Source organism: Nesoenas mayeri (genome assembly GCF_963082525.1).
Source record: "Nesoenas mayeri genome assembly, chromosome: 6".
In the NCBI taxonomy this organism is placed as follows: domain Eukaryota; kingdom Metazoa; phylum Chordata; class Aves; order Columbiformes; family Columbidae; genus Nesoenas; species Nesoenas mayeri.
In genome coordinates this window covers 1,724,296-1,738,141 of record NC_137545.1, presented here as the reverse complement: position 1 = coordinate 1,738,141, position 13,846 = coordinate 1,724,296, and the positions used below count along the sequence as shown (strand labels likewise).

Here is a 13,846-nt window from a genome sequence, read left to right as displayed (position 1 = left end):
ACTCTCATTATATATGTCACATCTACTACTTGTAGACACCTCTTCAGTATTTCAGTTGTGAGGTGCTGCGGTCTCAAATACTGTTCTCGTACTCAAGCGACACAAATGGGACAAGGCAATAAGCACGTATTTGAGGCAGTTACATGCTTAAATACCTGAAAAATTGAGGAGCTGGCCAGATGTGCTCAACTGCTAGAGAGTCCTCCTTAAATGCTCAACATTTAAGAGCACTCATGTTTGTTAACAAGATGATATCTATATATTTTACTTCAGCTTTAAGATAAACGAGCTGATTAAAAGCTCTGAAGCCATTCTTCCATAAATAAGAATATACATCAGAAAATACAGGATTTGTAAAAGGTTTTCAAAGAGACTTTTTGAGATGTTAAGGATTCTATTATGAATAACACCTTAAAGTTCTGACTCTAAGAAGAAGGTAGAAAAACTATCTTACTTTAACATAAAAATGGATTTGTCTTCAAGTGTCCCTCACTGGCACACATTTCCAGAGGGACATGAGAGCAGCGTGTAGCTTTTATTTCCTAAAGGAATAGCGAGGAAAGTTTTAGCTTTGTACTGTAAATGATTTTAAGTCATTAAGAAAGCTAGCTTGATTATCTCCCAGGAAAAGAAATGTAAAAAGTCAAAGCTGTAAATTAAGTGACATTCACCATGAAATGGAAAGAAAGCATCAAGAATTGAGTCTGGTTTACAGTTAACAGTTTTCTAGTAGCTTAGTGACTTAAAACAGCAGCGCATTTATTGTACAAACACTATAACTGCTTCCAAGAGCATTTTCAGTAACTCAAAGAGTGTACTGAGGGTCTATAAATGGCTGGTTTTTTCTCAGTATAAATAAGACAAAAGTCTAAACACACTCATCACTTTACCAAAATAAACACGATCCAATGAAAGTTGACCTGTATTCACAAGCACATAATCGACTTAATTCTGTCCTGTCGGAGCTTAGAAGCAGATATACCAGATTTCAGAAAAACTTACAAGACCATAACCTTGTTACTGGCAAACACATGGAAAATTAGACTTCATATCAAATACCAACCTATGCAGCAATGCTGTTTGCTTTTGGTTTCTTTTCAAGTATCAATGCATTTTAGTTAGTCTTTTTAAACAGTGACTTTAAAGGTAGCCCAATTAGATTATAGCTGATGATGATAGAGAGATAGAGAGATAGAGAGATGATAGAGAGATAGAGAGATAGAGAGATAGAGAGATAGAGAGATAGAGAGATAGAGAGATAGAGAGATAGAGAGATAGAGAGATAGAGAGATAGAGAGATAGAGAGATAGATATCTCAGAGACAGAGGCCGTTTCTATTTCTTCTGCAATATATTATTACTACGCTGTTTAGGGTTGTGTTATTTGTTTTAAAATATAGAAGATTAATATTGTGGAATGAATTGCTACAGGTAGCAGTTCACCGAAAAACAAAATCAGAGCTGAACTCTACATATTAGTAATAATATTAACTTAAATTCCAGTTACTGCAATTTTTCTGAAACAAAACAAGCAATAAAATAACCCATTTAAAGCCCAAAAAACACCCCCCCTCTTTTAAAAGGATGCTGAAACACAACATACCACAACCACCTGTTAAATGAAAACTGAAAATACCACCTTTGGACAACATTTGTTCGTTCAGTTTCAAGGCAATTCTAGTTTAGAGGTAACAGTTTTTCCTTACCAGACAAATACAGAATATAGAGCATTTATGAACGGTTCGCTACAGATGTAGCTACAACAACTGCAGTGCGGTGAGACTGTGAGGAATACGTTTGATCACCTCAACCAGAAAATTTAATAGACTTCAAGAGCAGCTCAGGGGATGGAGATGTCACTCAAAGCTTCTCACTAAACCAAGAAAGGATCTGCTCTACATATAGCTGCACCTAAAATTAGTGACGTTTGGTAGTCTAGGTTATTACCCGGCTTGTTTTTTAATTCTGCGTCTAACAGCTTATAGAAATATTAGTAAAGAGCCACACAAATAGTTCTTATTTTGAATGCATCTTGAGGTACAAGCCAAAAAACGGTGGCTTAATCTCAACCTAAATGTTTGATTACATGGTATAATCTCCATCTAAACATGGTAAACATCCACGTGGCTGAAGAACAGTGCTGCTGCAAAATTAATACCTCAACTGAAAAAGAAGAGAAGAGAATTTGAGTCTGCATGGTAATAGAAATCCTCCCTTATAGAGCGAGGCCTAACCCAGTACAAGTTAATTTGTGTCTATCTTCTCCCACACAGTCTAGATAATCTAAAGCTTAAAGAATAAACTGGAATTTTAATGTAGTTAAAGGTGTTAAGAAACACTGTATTTGCCAAAAGATGTTCCATAAATGCAGCCTACTCATAATAAAGGATATTTCAGTAATATTTACGCTTTCTCATACACTCAAAAGTCTTTATAGTGGGTTACCCTACATTTCTACCAAGATAATTGTGAACAGTGGCAGAACTAGAAATCTACATAAACAGAAAAGCCTCTCCTCCAAAAGTAACAACAATCATAATCATTTTACCTGAAAAACCATTTTAGATTGTCATAAAATCTTATCCTTTTCAGAATGGCAAGTAGGATCATTCCTCCTCTCTTAGAATGGGATGAATTGTCCCCTGAACTGGTTCTAATCCTGTCCCCAGATAACACAGCATGCATATAAACCCAAAGCAGCAGTCAGAATTCCCCTCCTTCCCTCAACAAAGGTAAATCATCTATGAAAACAGGAGCATTGAAGGAGATGTGATAAATTCTGTCATCTGGGACCGCGTGACACTGGATTGTATCTATTCCCAGCTCCAACTTGAAAACCAGGTAGGAATCTACGCAAGATTCTGTAACCTATTTCGTGAAGAGTGATAACAACTGTCAACACAATTACCAGCTTTAAAAATATCATAGAATCACAGAATGTCAGGGATTGGAAGGGCCCTGGAAAGCTCATCCAGTGCAATCCCCCCATGGAGCAGGAACACCCAGATGAGGTTACACAGGAAGGTGTCCAGGCGGGTTGGAATGTCTGCAGAGAAGGAGACTCCACAACCCCCTGGGCAGCCTGGGCCAGGCTCTGACACCCTCACCCCCAACAAGTTGCTTCTCACATTTAAGTGGAACCTCCTGTGTTCCAGTTTGCACCCATTGCCCCTTGTCCTGTCCCTGGTTGTCACCAGCAGAGCCTGGCTCCATCCTCCTGACACTGCCCCTTTCCATATTGATCCCATGAATGAGTCCCCCCTCAGTCTCCTCTTGTCCAGCTCCAGAGCCCCAGCTCCCTCAGCCTTTCCTCACATGGGAGATGCTCCACTCCCTGCAGCATCTTGGTGGCTGCGCTGGACTCTCTGCAGCAGTTCCCTGTCCTGCTGGAACTGAGGGGCCACAACTGGACACGATATTCCAGGTGTGGTCTCCCTAGGGCAGAGCAGAGGGGCAGGAGAACCTCTCTGACCTGCTGACCACCCCAGGTACCATTGGCCTTCCTCTGTCTCTCCAGACAGAGACAAAGAAGGCGTTCAGTAACTCTGCCTTCTCTGTATCTTCTGTCACCAGGGGACGCACCTCATTCATCAGTGGGCCTACACTGCCTCCGGTGTTTTCCATCATTAAATGGAAATGAATTGCGTTACTCTCCGCTGCCGTAATGCGGTACTTTTCACACTGTGACAGATCTTGGAAGCTATCAAAGCTACTACATGCAGAGACTGCTTGCTCTCCGTATTTTGCTTATTTTATTCCACCAATGACTTCAACAAATGGATTCATACATAAAGAACCTCTTAAGATAGCAAAACATAATCAGCAGTAAAACACAGCAGGAAGCCAAAAGGACCACGAAGGCCACGGAAAATGACCTTCCCCAGAAATCAGACCCTGCACATTTTACAGCCAGCCTTTACCAGCCCCAGTGCAGTTCTGCCACCTTCTTTCATTCACCGCCACTTAAAAGCAGAAAAACTATTCTTCCATGTCTGAACAGCAACTTCTAGGTTAAACCAACTGGTGATGTAGCTACACGTATATTTAGACACACAAATTATCTTATATACATATACCGTAGCATATATTTGGTTAGAAAGCATCAAGGTATCATCTACACCTATAACTTTTCTGATGTGCAGACACTGTGTATAACCTAATCTTTTTTTAAAAAGGTTAAGACTACAACACCAGCACGTAGGTTACTGATAACAGCACCCATGGTTTGGTTAACTACAACAACCTAACTCAGTTAAACAGTTTTAATGACTTACTGAGAGCTTGAACTGCTAACTTATGTAAGCAGACAAAACAAGTGCTTACTTCACATTTCTCTTTCACTTTGGAAAGTCACTATGCGAATTAAGTCTTTCCAGCCAGCTCAAATAAATTGGCCCTCACAACACACTCGACCTAACTGAGGCACTTTAGGCAAGATTAATGAGATAGGATGTAATTAATGGGTCAGGCTGGCTCTACTACTATATCAAGGACATACTTGATTGACTGTGGGTAGCAGATTTCCTCTTACTATTTGTAGAAGATGCTTGAGCTGGTCTAGTATTTCCACATGAAGATAGCAAGTATCTCAGACAGAGTGGCAACAGCTAACACAGAAGCAATTTGTAGACTCTACACAGAATCAATGTATCATTTTAACCTAATGGCTACAGAGGTTCCTTCTGTTGGCAAAAAGCACACCCAGGGGCCAGAATTCCTCACACATAGCTATTTTAGGCGTTATTATAAATGGCAGTCATTGTAGCATCTAGGCACTAAAATCATACTTTGTACAGAACTAATAATTATGGTCAGTATTTCCCACTATTACTAAGACTTTGTCCATGTGAAGAAGTTAGCACTGTACGGCAGGGCAGGAATTTTCAGTGTTTGAACTATTCCATATTCATTTCATGTATTGACTTTTATTATGAGACAGCAGATCCTCCGTTTACAACAGAGAAAAAAAACCCTGGCGTGTCTATTTGGAAACAGTGCGGTACAGCAACTGCACTGGAAACTCGCACCGTCTACCTTCTCCATATGGACAAAGAGTAATTTCAGAATTTACAAAATTCCAGAGAAAACTGGCAATGTTTTAAAACAACATTACAGCAAATTGTTTATGAATCTGCTGGTATCCTTCCTGAATAGAAAGCTACACAGAATATTGTTTTCTCACTCTCACAAAAAGTAAAATGTGTAAGACTTTCAATAATCTCACAAAAGTTCAAGTCACACTGATTGAACAAACGATTTGATAAAAATAACAGTTCTATATAAGCAGTACATTCTAGTTTGCCCAGACACAACTGTGGCAGCTTTTAAATGTAGCATAAAATGATTACAAGTCTACTTGGCTGTGTTGTTTTTGTGATAGTCACAGTGTGCTTGAAATGTATCGAGTTTTAACCAGCATAATTTAGACCTGCAAGAGATAAGAGTTCAGAACATACGCACTGTATGGCACAGTGAGTTTTAAAAAGTCTGTTTCAACACGGGAGTATAGTGAAATATCAAAGTGTCTCCAAGGCAGAGTAATGAGGTGTTACATTAATATGGTTGATGTGCTTACACACACACAGGGTTAATTCACTTAATTTCAGAGGCAGGAAATAACCACCACGAAAAGTTTGCTAAGCAACATGGACAGAACCATGAATTTTTCATGAAGTATTCACAGTTCTGTCCAGTTTCCCACATAACGTAAACTTCCGTGGATGTTACTTCTAGGCATTTCTTCTCGAAATCTGCCCCATCTCCAGAGATACATTTCTAGGCTGCACCTTTCTTCCTATGTAATACCAAGGGTTACACAATACAACACAGCACATGTAGAAGAAGGGAAAAGGTGACAAAGTGGGGTACTTTGTATAAATGCAGTCGTCCAAAGGCCACCATTGCAACACACAAAGGGAGTGGAACTTTGGCAGCGATCTTCAGCAGTTTACTGTAAGAATAGAAAGAAAAAATTGCCATTTGTGTTGCCACACGTGCAGAAGTTACACAAATACCACACGTTGCTTTCTTTTGAAAAATAATTTATAGATTTCAAGGATTTGTTAATTTTTAAAACAGAACAAATAGGTGTAATGGGCAATAACAACTGGTGCATGAGTAAGAGCAATTATTTTAAAAGGCTAATAAAATGTCATTTTAAAATACTCCTATGTTAATTTAGATATAAGCTCTCTGTAACAAAGAAAGACTGAATGGTTTAGATCATTTGAGTTAACAGGTACTGCTCAAGAGGATAAAGTGCACTGGTTATATTATTTGTTGTCTTTCACAAGGCACTAATTCTATATTAGAACTAGAAATGGCAGCAAAGCCCCGCACCCAAAACGTATTAACCCAGTTGGAAAGGACGTAACATTTCCGTACCTATGCCCAATAAGGCGGAATTACGAGAGCAGAGCTATAATGGTTTAGAATTCTCCTTTCCTTGTAACTTCCCGACAATACATATACTAAGATTTTGTACCATTTGGAAGGATTCAATGAATTGTGAATAAAAAAGATCCAGTTAAAGAAGTCTTTATGCAACTGATTGTTGTGATAGTCCATGTAGTAAATACCAATTATTTCCTCCACGTACCTGAATCACAAGTACCATGCATGCATTTTACCCAGTCTTTAACTATACAAGTTTATGAATCTCTGTGTAGGCCGAACAATTACATGTCTGCGCAGCGTAAATTAAGTTTCACCCCCCAAACTAAAGTAGTAAGAAAGAAGCAGGAAAACAACAACTAAGGATTAGGCTACAGTACCTTGATTTCAGTTCAGAAATATTTGAATTAATGAGAAGTTCCAAAATGCATATGAGGATAATAGCTGTAGATCTACATGGATCAGGATCAAGGCTAACGCTGTACCTGCAAAAAATGGATTAAAAAGGACGTTACTTGCTAAATGAGGCTACCAAATAACATCCGAGTTGGGAACAACTGTGTGCTGATAACAACAAACATACATTAAATATATATGGCATCACAGCCTGATTTTAAATCCTTTCTGAACCATCACTTCCTTCAGCATATCACCGACCACTCAACACCTACTTATAAACCAGACTGCATAGAAGAAACAGTTATAATTAACAGAAGTATTTGATACTATAAGTAGCTAATAATGTAAAGAGTCAAACATTTTCCATTTTTACTGTCTTCAAAGTTTCATATTCTTCCACCTTACTGGCAATTTAAGAAGTTACCTGAGATTTTTTAACCAATAAATTAAAGACGGTAAGTTGAGCAGCGTAATCCACGTGAATAAATTGAGAATGGTAACATGTATCTTAAGATTGTTAACAGCTTCAGCGGTTGTACTGTTGGGAAGAGACTGTGCTGCTTTTGAAGTACAGTCGATCGAACTCTGGTTTTTGACTGTGTCATTACTGGAGTTCTGTGAAGTTTCTTTTGAGCCGTTTGAATCCTGAAAATAAAAGATAAAGTGTGGCAGAATGGAAACCCTCTTCTCTCCCCAGCCCGTCCTTCAATATGGAAGGAGTAGACACATCTCCCTCTCTCTCTGCTGCTTGAGGCCAACAGCTTCTTTTGTTTGGCCCCAGAGCCCCCGGCCAGGGTCATTAAGAGAAGGGAGCACTGAGGCACCAGGGAGCCGCTGGGCGCCCGCGGCCAGTGTGGGGGATGTTTGGAGGCTTCAGGGGCACCCACAGCCAGGGTGGGGGTGCAGAGAAGCTTCTGGAATGCCCACAGTCAGATCTGATCAGGCTGTAAAAAATGGGCTTCTCGTCGAGACGTGCCCCTTGCGCGCAACCTCATGGAGTTAGGAGCTGAGCCACTGCCGCCCACCACCGCTGGGACAGAGACTCCGCTTGCCCTGCCGCCACGTGTGCGAGGAAAATTAACCCTCGCAGGATTGCACACGTATTCGTACCTTCTATGCACATTTGCACACGTATTCATACCTTCTATGCACATTTGCACACGTATTCGTACCTTCTATGCACATTTGCACACATTTCCATGCTCAATACGAGCACATGTATAAATTAACCCTCGCAGAATCGTGGGTGTATTTTCTTCCCGTGCTTCCACACAAACACGTGTAATATTCCATGCATATTTGCACGTGTATTTCTCCTCGCAGGATTGCGAGTGTATTATAAATTTACCCTCGCAGAATTGCGAGTGTACACTTGCCGTACCCAATATGAGTACGTGTATCCCTTTAAAATAATCCCACTCCGTGTTCACCAGCTCTGATTTAACCAAAAAACTTGGAAATTATCTCTCAAAACGCCATCAAAAGCAAAGTTCAGTAATTCAATTTTAAAGCATCTAGATTTAACCAGAAAGTTCTCTTACACCAATAATTTATAAATCTTTGTAAGAAAAGAATGGAGAGTGGAGATGCCCTGACACTGATGCAGCAATAAGAAATGGAGTTCCTGCATGGAGAAAGAACAGAATAAAACAAGTAATAAAGCATGTGGGTGAAAATGAGAGATGATAATTCACAGGAAAAGATACAGGAGCTAACGCAACTGTAGTATAGATTTACCTGTAGTATAGATTATTATCTAGAAATTAAATTTATTTCTTCAGATAAGGCATGCATAGTCAAATACCAGAATTCAGACAAAAACTATTGTTCCGTGTGTATTCGAGACTCACTTCTCTTCTTAAATGTACCTCAGACAAGTTCACATTGCAGTGATCTTGAAGAGCGAATGCAATGTTCATATGTGATGAACAGGCTTCTCACGTCCTGGCTTTTCTTTTGCCTCATGTACACAATAATTAAACTACAGCCATCCGCTCATCACAGTACAACCTCGTGCTACCAAGTCAATAACAATTCATAATGCATAGGTTTGCCAAACAGCTTTTGGTCACAGTTTTGAACTGGAAAACACTTACCCCATTAAGCATGTTTTGTTCTGCTCTTACATTCACATGTAGTTTTATAACCTGTAAGACAGACAGTTTAATTTTTTAGTAATGTTTCTTTACACAAAAGCTGCAGTATATGAGAAAATGATAGCGGACAGTGATTATAGTGGACATATGGGACTGCACCTTTCTTTTGTAAGAAACATTGTCAGAAGAACAAAATAATTCTGAAGTTTACAAGATTGTTAGAGTCTGGTAAGTTCAAAAAAAGACGTATTATTTCAAGTATGTGAATAATAACATTTAAGTATGAAAAATGGTAACTTGTATTTTTGCTTTTAACATGGGGTTAATTCAAAGCATAGAAAATTTTGAATTCAGTTATAAATGAAACATGTTTGGCCTTTCAGTACCTTAAACCAGTATTGAAGGTAAATAATGACTACAGCAAATGCACCGCAAGTGGTCCAGCTGACCAAAGCAAGAGATAACACCCCGCAGAGTCCTCTGGGTGTCAGCAACTTGGTATCTCTTCGACGTACAGTAGGTCTAAATAAAGAGACAAAACTGCTGTTATACTCTTGTAACAACATCATAACTACAGTGATCAAAGACTAAATCTGTTTTGTGAATGACTGGAAAGAATAAATTGCTCCTGAATATTGATTAAACACTGGAAAAATAAGGACACATTTGAACATACATACCAATTACTACATAAGCTACTTTGCAAAAAAACCCACCTTTCTTATCAAATCAACTGGCAAACCAATCGTACATTCTTCCCAGACAGGAATTTCTGCTCGCTCAGTCCGAGAAACACAAAAAAGCTTATTTTAAGTACCTGGATTCTAGCTGATAGGACTAAGAGATGAGTATGAATCTGAAACTGCAAAGATGAGCTGAGGTGTGACGAGGGGAATGGGGTGGGAGCAAGTGCAACACAACTATGAAAAGGTCAGTACTTCTGGTACATTCATGGGATGTGCCAGTAGTAAAACAGACATGGAAAACAGAAAAAGCATTGTTTGGAAAATACAATTTTAAAAGCCTTTGCAACAAATGTAGAGAATAACCACAAAAAGGCGGCTAGTCGGGAAGAACAAAGAATTCCACAGAAAAATTCTTTGCTGCTGGCCGTTACCAGATCATTTCAGAACACTGAGCAAAGGTCAATACTATCTACTTCAGAGAGATTTATGAAAATTTCTTTTTGTCAATAAATTCAGGATGAGATGGGAGCCTGTGTAAGGCACTAGAATTTCAAAGTGAACCGGCTGACTTACAGGCAGGCACACAAAGTCTGATTATCCTTGGTGCCATCTCTAGGCATTTCAGGGATAAGAGGGTCATTAGGGGCAGTCAACATGGCTTCACCAAGGGGAAGTCGAGCTTGACCAACCTCAGTGACTTTTATGAGGACATAACAAGATGGATGGATGGATGATGGCAGTGTAGAGTCTTGAATCTGGGCAGGAACAAGCCCAGGTTCCAGTGTAAGTTGGGGAATGACCTATTAGAGAGCAGCGTAGGGGAAAGGGACCTGGGGGTCCTGGGGACAGCAGGATGACCATGAGCCAGCACTGGGCCCTTGTGGCCAGGAAGCCAATGGGACCTGGGGTGGGTTAGAAGGGGGTGGTCAGTAGGTCAGAGAGATTCTCCTGCCCCTCTGCTCTGCCCTGGGGAGACCACACCTGGAATCTTGTGTCCAGTTGTGGCCCCTCAGTTCCAGCAGGACAGGGAACTGCTGCAGAGAGTCCAGCGCAGCCACCAAGATGCTGAAAGGAATGGAGCATCTCCTGTGTGAGGAAAGGCTGAGGGAGCTGGGGCTCTGGAGCTGGACAAGAGGACACTGAGGGGTGACCTCATTAACATTTACAGATATATAAAGGGTGAGTGTCAGGAGGATGGAGCCAGGCTCTTCTCAGTGACAACCAATGAGAGGACAAGGGGCACTGGGTGCAAACTGGAACGCAGGAGGTTCCACTTAAATACGAGAAGAACTTCTTTTCAGTAAGGGTGTCAGAGCCTGGCCCAGGCTGCCCAGGGGGGTTGTGGAGTCTCCTACTCTGCAGACATTCCAACCCGCCTGGACACCTTCCTGTGTAACCTCATCTGGGTGTTCCTGCTCCATGGGGGGATTGCACTGGATGAGCTTTCCAGGTCCCTTCCAATCCCTGACATTCTGGGATTCTGTGATTTTCCTGCCTCTGCCCAAGACATTCTCAGTGCTTGCAGGAAATAAAATGTGCTAATGAAAAGGGTATGAATGGAGCTAAACCCCTTTAAATTTTACTAAGTGTAGTTTCAAAACTTAGAAGTTCATCACTTAAAAACTAATACTAACTTTTCTGAGCATCCACTGTAACAAAAAAAAAAAAGATTGTTGAGAAGAAATAGCTGATACGACATTTGATATTTGGTAGAATAAGACCAAAACCACTAGGGATGGATTTTTAAATATCCATTTACTGGCTATTTTCTGAATAAAGAGCATCCCACCCAACTTTCTGGAGACAGAGAGCTGGCTCAAATCTAGCTGAGGACTGTTATCAGCATGGGAACTGTCCAACCATTCCAACAGCTAAGCATCTTACCCAATTTACTCATTTACCCCTTCAAAATCCTTTTATCCTCCTTGCTTTTTTAAAAACCCCTTTCATATTTGAATACTCATCTCTACAAGCAAAAAACATTCCAGTGCTCCTAAATCTATAAAATTAATCGGTCTTGTAGGGAGAAATTAACATCCAAGAAGTTTTTGTTTTACAAACCTGTTTAAATTCTTCAATGCAGTTTATCCAATATGAATAATATGAACTATTGCAATGCTTATCGCTTCTTTTGTAAATATAGACATTTATTTTTTGAGCTGCTGAAAAGGGAATAGTCCAGGTGCTTTCTTTTCCCCAAGAACCTTTCTCAAAAACAAACCGAAAAGCTTCATAACAGCTGGCAAAGGAAACAAGAAAGCCATTTCTTTTCCCTTTCAGAGACATGGAATAAGGAACACGAGGCAATCCTCATACTTCATTAGTACTTAACACGGATAAACTGAGATGCCTAAACCATTTATATTGCAGTATTTAGTCTGCCCAAGCATTGACACTGAAGCAAACAGAAAAAACCGTTAGGGTCACAGCCATCTAGAAGAGCATAATTATACAGCATAATGTTGTTTTACCTAATCAGAGTGAACCATAATGAAGAGAAGAGTCTCAGAGATATCGAGAAAAATACTCCACTCCAGTAGGCAATGCCTGTCCCAAAAAGAAAGAGAATCAGGGACACAAGGGGGAACCATGTGTCCTGACTACTCAGAGCAGCTGCATCCACCTCCGGCAGCGACAGTGATTCCCATATTTCTCTAAAGCAGTTAAACCTGCCAAAAACATGAAAGCAGTATTATTTATCACTTTCAACCGCCGTTACAGAAAGATATATATCAACTGCGCCTCCTACTACAGCCTCTCAACGGAAATCACAGTCAGGTGTTCACAACAACTATGGATAAAATAACCAACAGCTTTACTGAAACTTCTGGTTAGGAAACTGTTGTACAGAAATAGATAAGATATGCAAACTCACCCCTGCAGAAACACAACGACGCTTATAAGAGGTTCTACTTTGTAGGGTTTAGCTGTCCTAACTAGTTCAAGCGTAAAGTCTGGACACTGGCCTAGAATCAAGAACAGAAAGCATCTACAGTTATTATTTTGTCATGAATTTAACAGAGAAAATCCACAACAAAAAGCAAATTCAGACAAAGGTTTCAAAGTTCACTTTAAAACAAGACACCCTTGTCTTATAACAGTCCAGTAAGTCAGCATACTTCATCAGCAAGGCCCTTAATTGGCCCTTAATCACTCATATTCAGGTAATAGGTCAGAAAAGCTTCTAGAAAGAGTAGAGAGTTTATTACAAACGCCACCTGAATTTAAACAAAATGCCTTTTTATCTGAAGAGATGTCTAAAAGTCTGCAAAATTCATCCTCATGCAAGAAATAAAGTGCTTGTGCATATTAACAATATATTTTAAACTTTTAGATGTATTTTTAGGTAGACTTCTATTAATTCCAAGATGTTGTGTGACATCAATCATTCACAAAGAAGGGAGTGAAGAATAAAATAACAAGGAAATGTTCTGCTACCACACTACCCACATCGAAACTCAAGAGCATAGATGCAAGTACCTGCACAACTTCAATGACACTTGGCTTAAAAAATTCACAAGTAGTATTTCAACAGATATTGGATTAAAAAAATAATGATAGAAAGCTACCTGTTGATATCCATGTGCTCAGTTGTCCTCCATAGGTAAGAAGAATATTAGAAACAACATAGGCAGGAAGAGCACCAGCATGGAACCTTATTATCTGAAAGATGAGGATATAAGGATAACTTCAAATTTACATATATAAAAATATTTAAAATACACACAAATATTATCCTCAAGCTGGCACAATAATGTGATTGGAAAATTCGTCTTGTAAGATTCAAATAGCTTCTTCTTTTCATGCATAAGTATTTGATAACCACCAGCAGCAATTAACGTTACATGTAGAAAATACTCAGATTTCTCATAAATGGCGAATCAAAAGTGTTTTGATAAATGACCAAATTCTTAATGAATGCATTTTTTCCAGTCAAGAAAAGCATTAAAAGAATACAGCAGCATGTTAATGATGCTTCAGTAAAATAAATTAAAAAATTAAAAAGCTGCTTTCCAAGCAAAACCTGCATATAGTCACATATGCTTCCGGGTACAGAATTTTTGGAAGCAATTTCATCCGTGTTTTAATCGGCTTCCACTGTCCCAAGTCATGACGAGATATCTGATTAATACACAAGTTTTCAATGATCATTGCATAGTGTTCCTCTCAGCATCAGGGTGGAACATTAAGTGCCAGAGGAGAGAAGGGAAGACGGGAAAACTTCTGTGGATGCTACGGACATAAAAACCGATCTAGTACTAGAAAGTTTTCT

At 39.5% G+C, this 13,846-nt stretch overlaps 1 protein-coding gene across 1 annotated transcript in view; it reads right to left on the bottom strand.

The window, feature by feature from the left end:
- Positions 1 to 5,426: 5,426 nt before the first annotated feature.
- The window catches only part of PGAP1 (post-GPI attachment to proteins inositol deacylase 1), a 28,400-nt gene continuing 19,980 nt past the window's right edge, over positions 5,427 to 13,846 (bottom strand). The window contains exons 20-27 of the mRNA XM_080347223.1: positions 13,143 to 13,236; positions 12,449 to 12,539; positions 12,045 to 12,242; positions 9,274 to 9,409; positions 8,888 to 8,938; positions 7,216 to 7,436; positions 6,773 to 6,877; positions 5,427 to 5,949 (exon numbers count right to left, since the gene is read on the bottom strand). Of these exons, the coding sequence (XP_080203349.1) occupies positions 5,811 to 5,949; positions 6,773 to 6,877; positions 7,216 to 7,436; positions 8,888 to 8,938; positions 9,274 to 9,409; positions 12,045 to 12,242; positions 12,449 to 12,539; positions 13,143 to 13,236 (1,035 nt within the window). The 3' untranslated portion in view covers positions 5,427 to 5,810. The remainder of the gene's footprint in view (positions 5,950 to 6,772; positions 6,878 to 7,215; positions 7,437 to 8,887; positions 8,939 to 9,273; positions 9,410 to 12,044; positions 12,243 to 12,448; positions 12,540 to 13,142; positions 13,237 to 13,846) is intronic.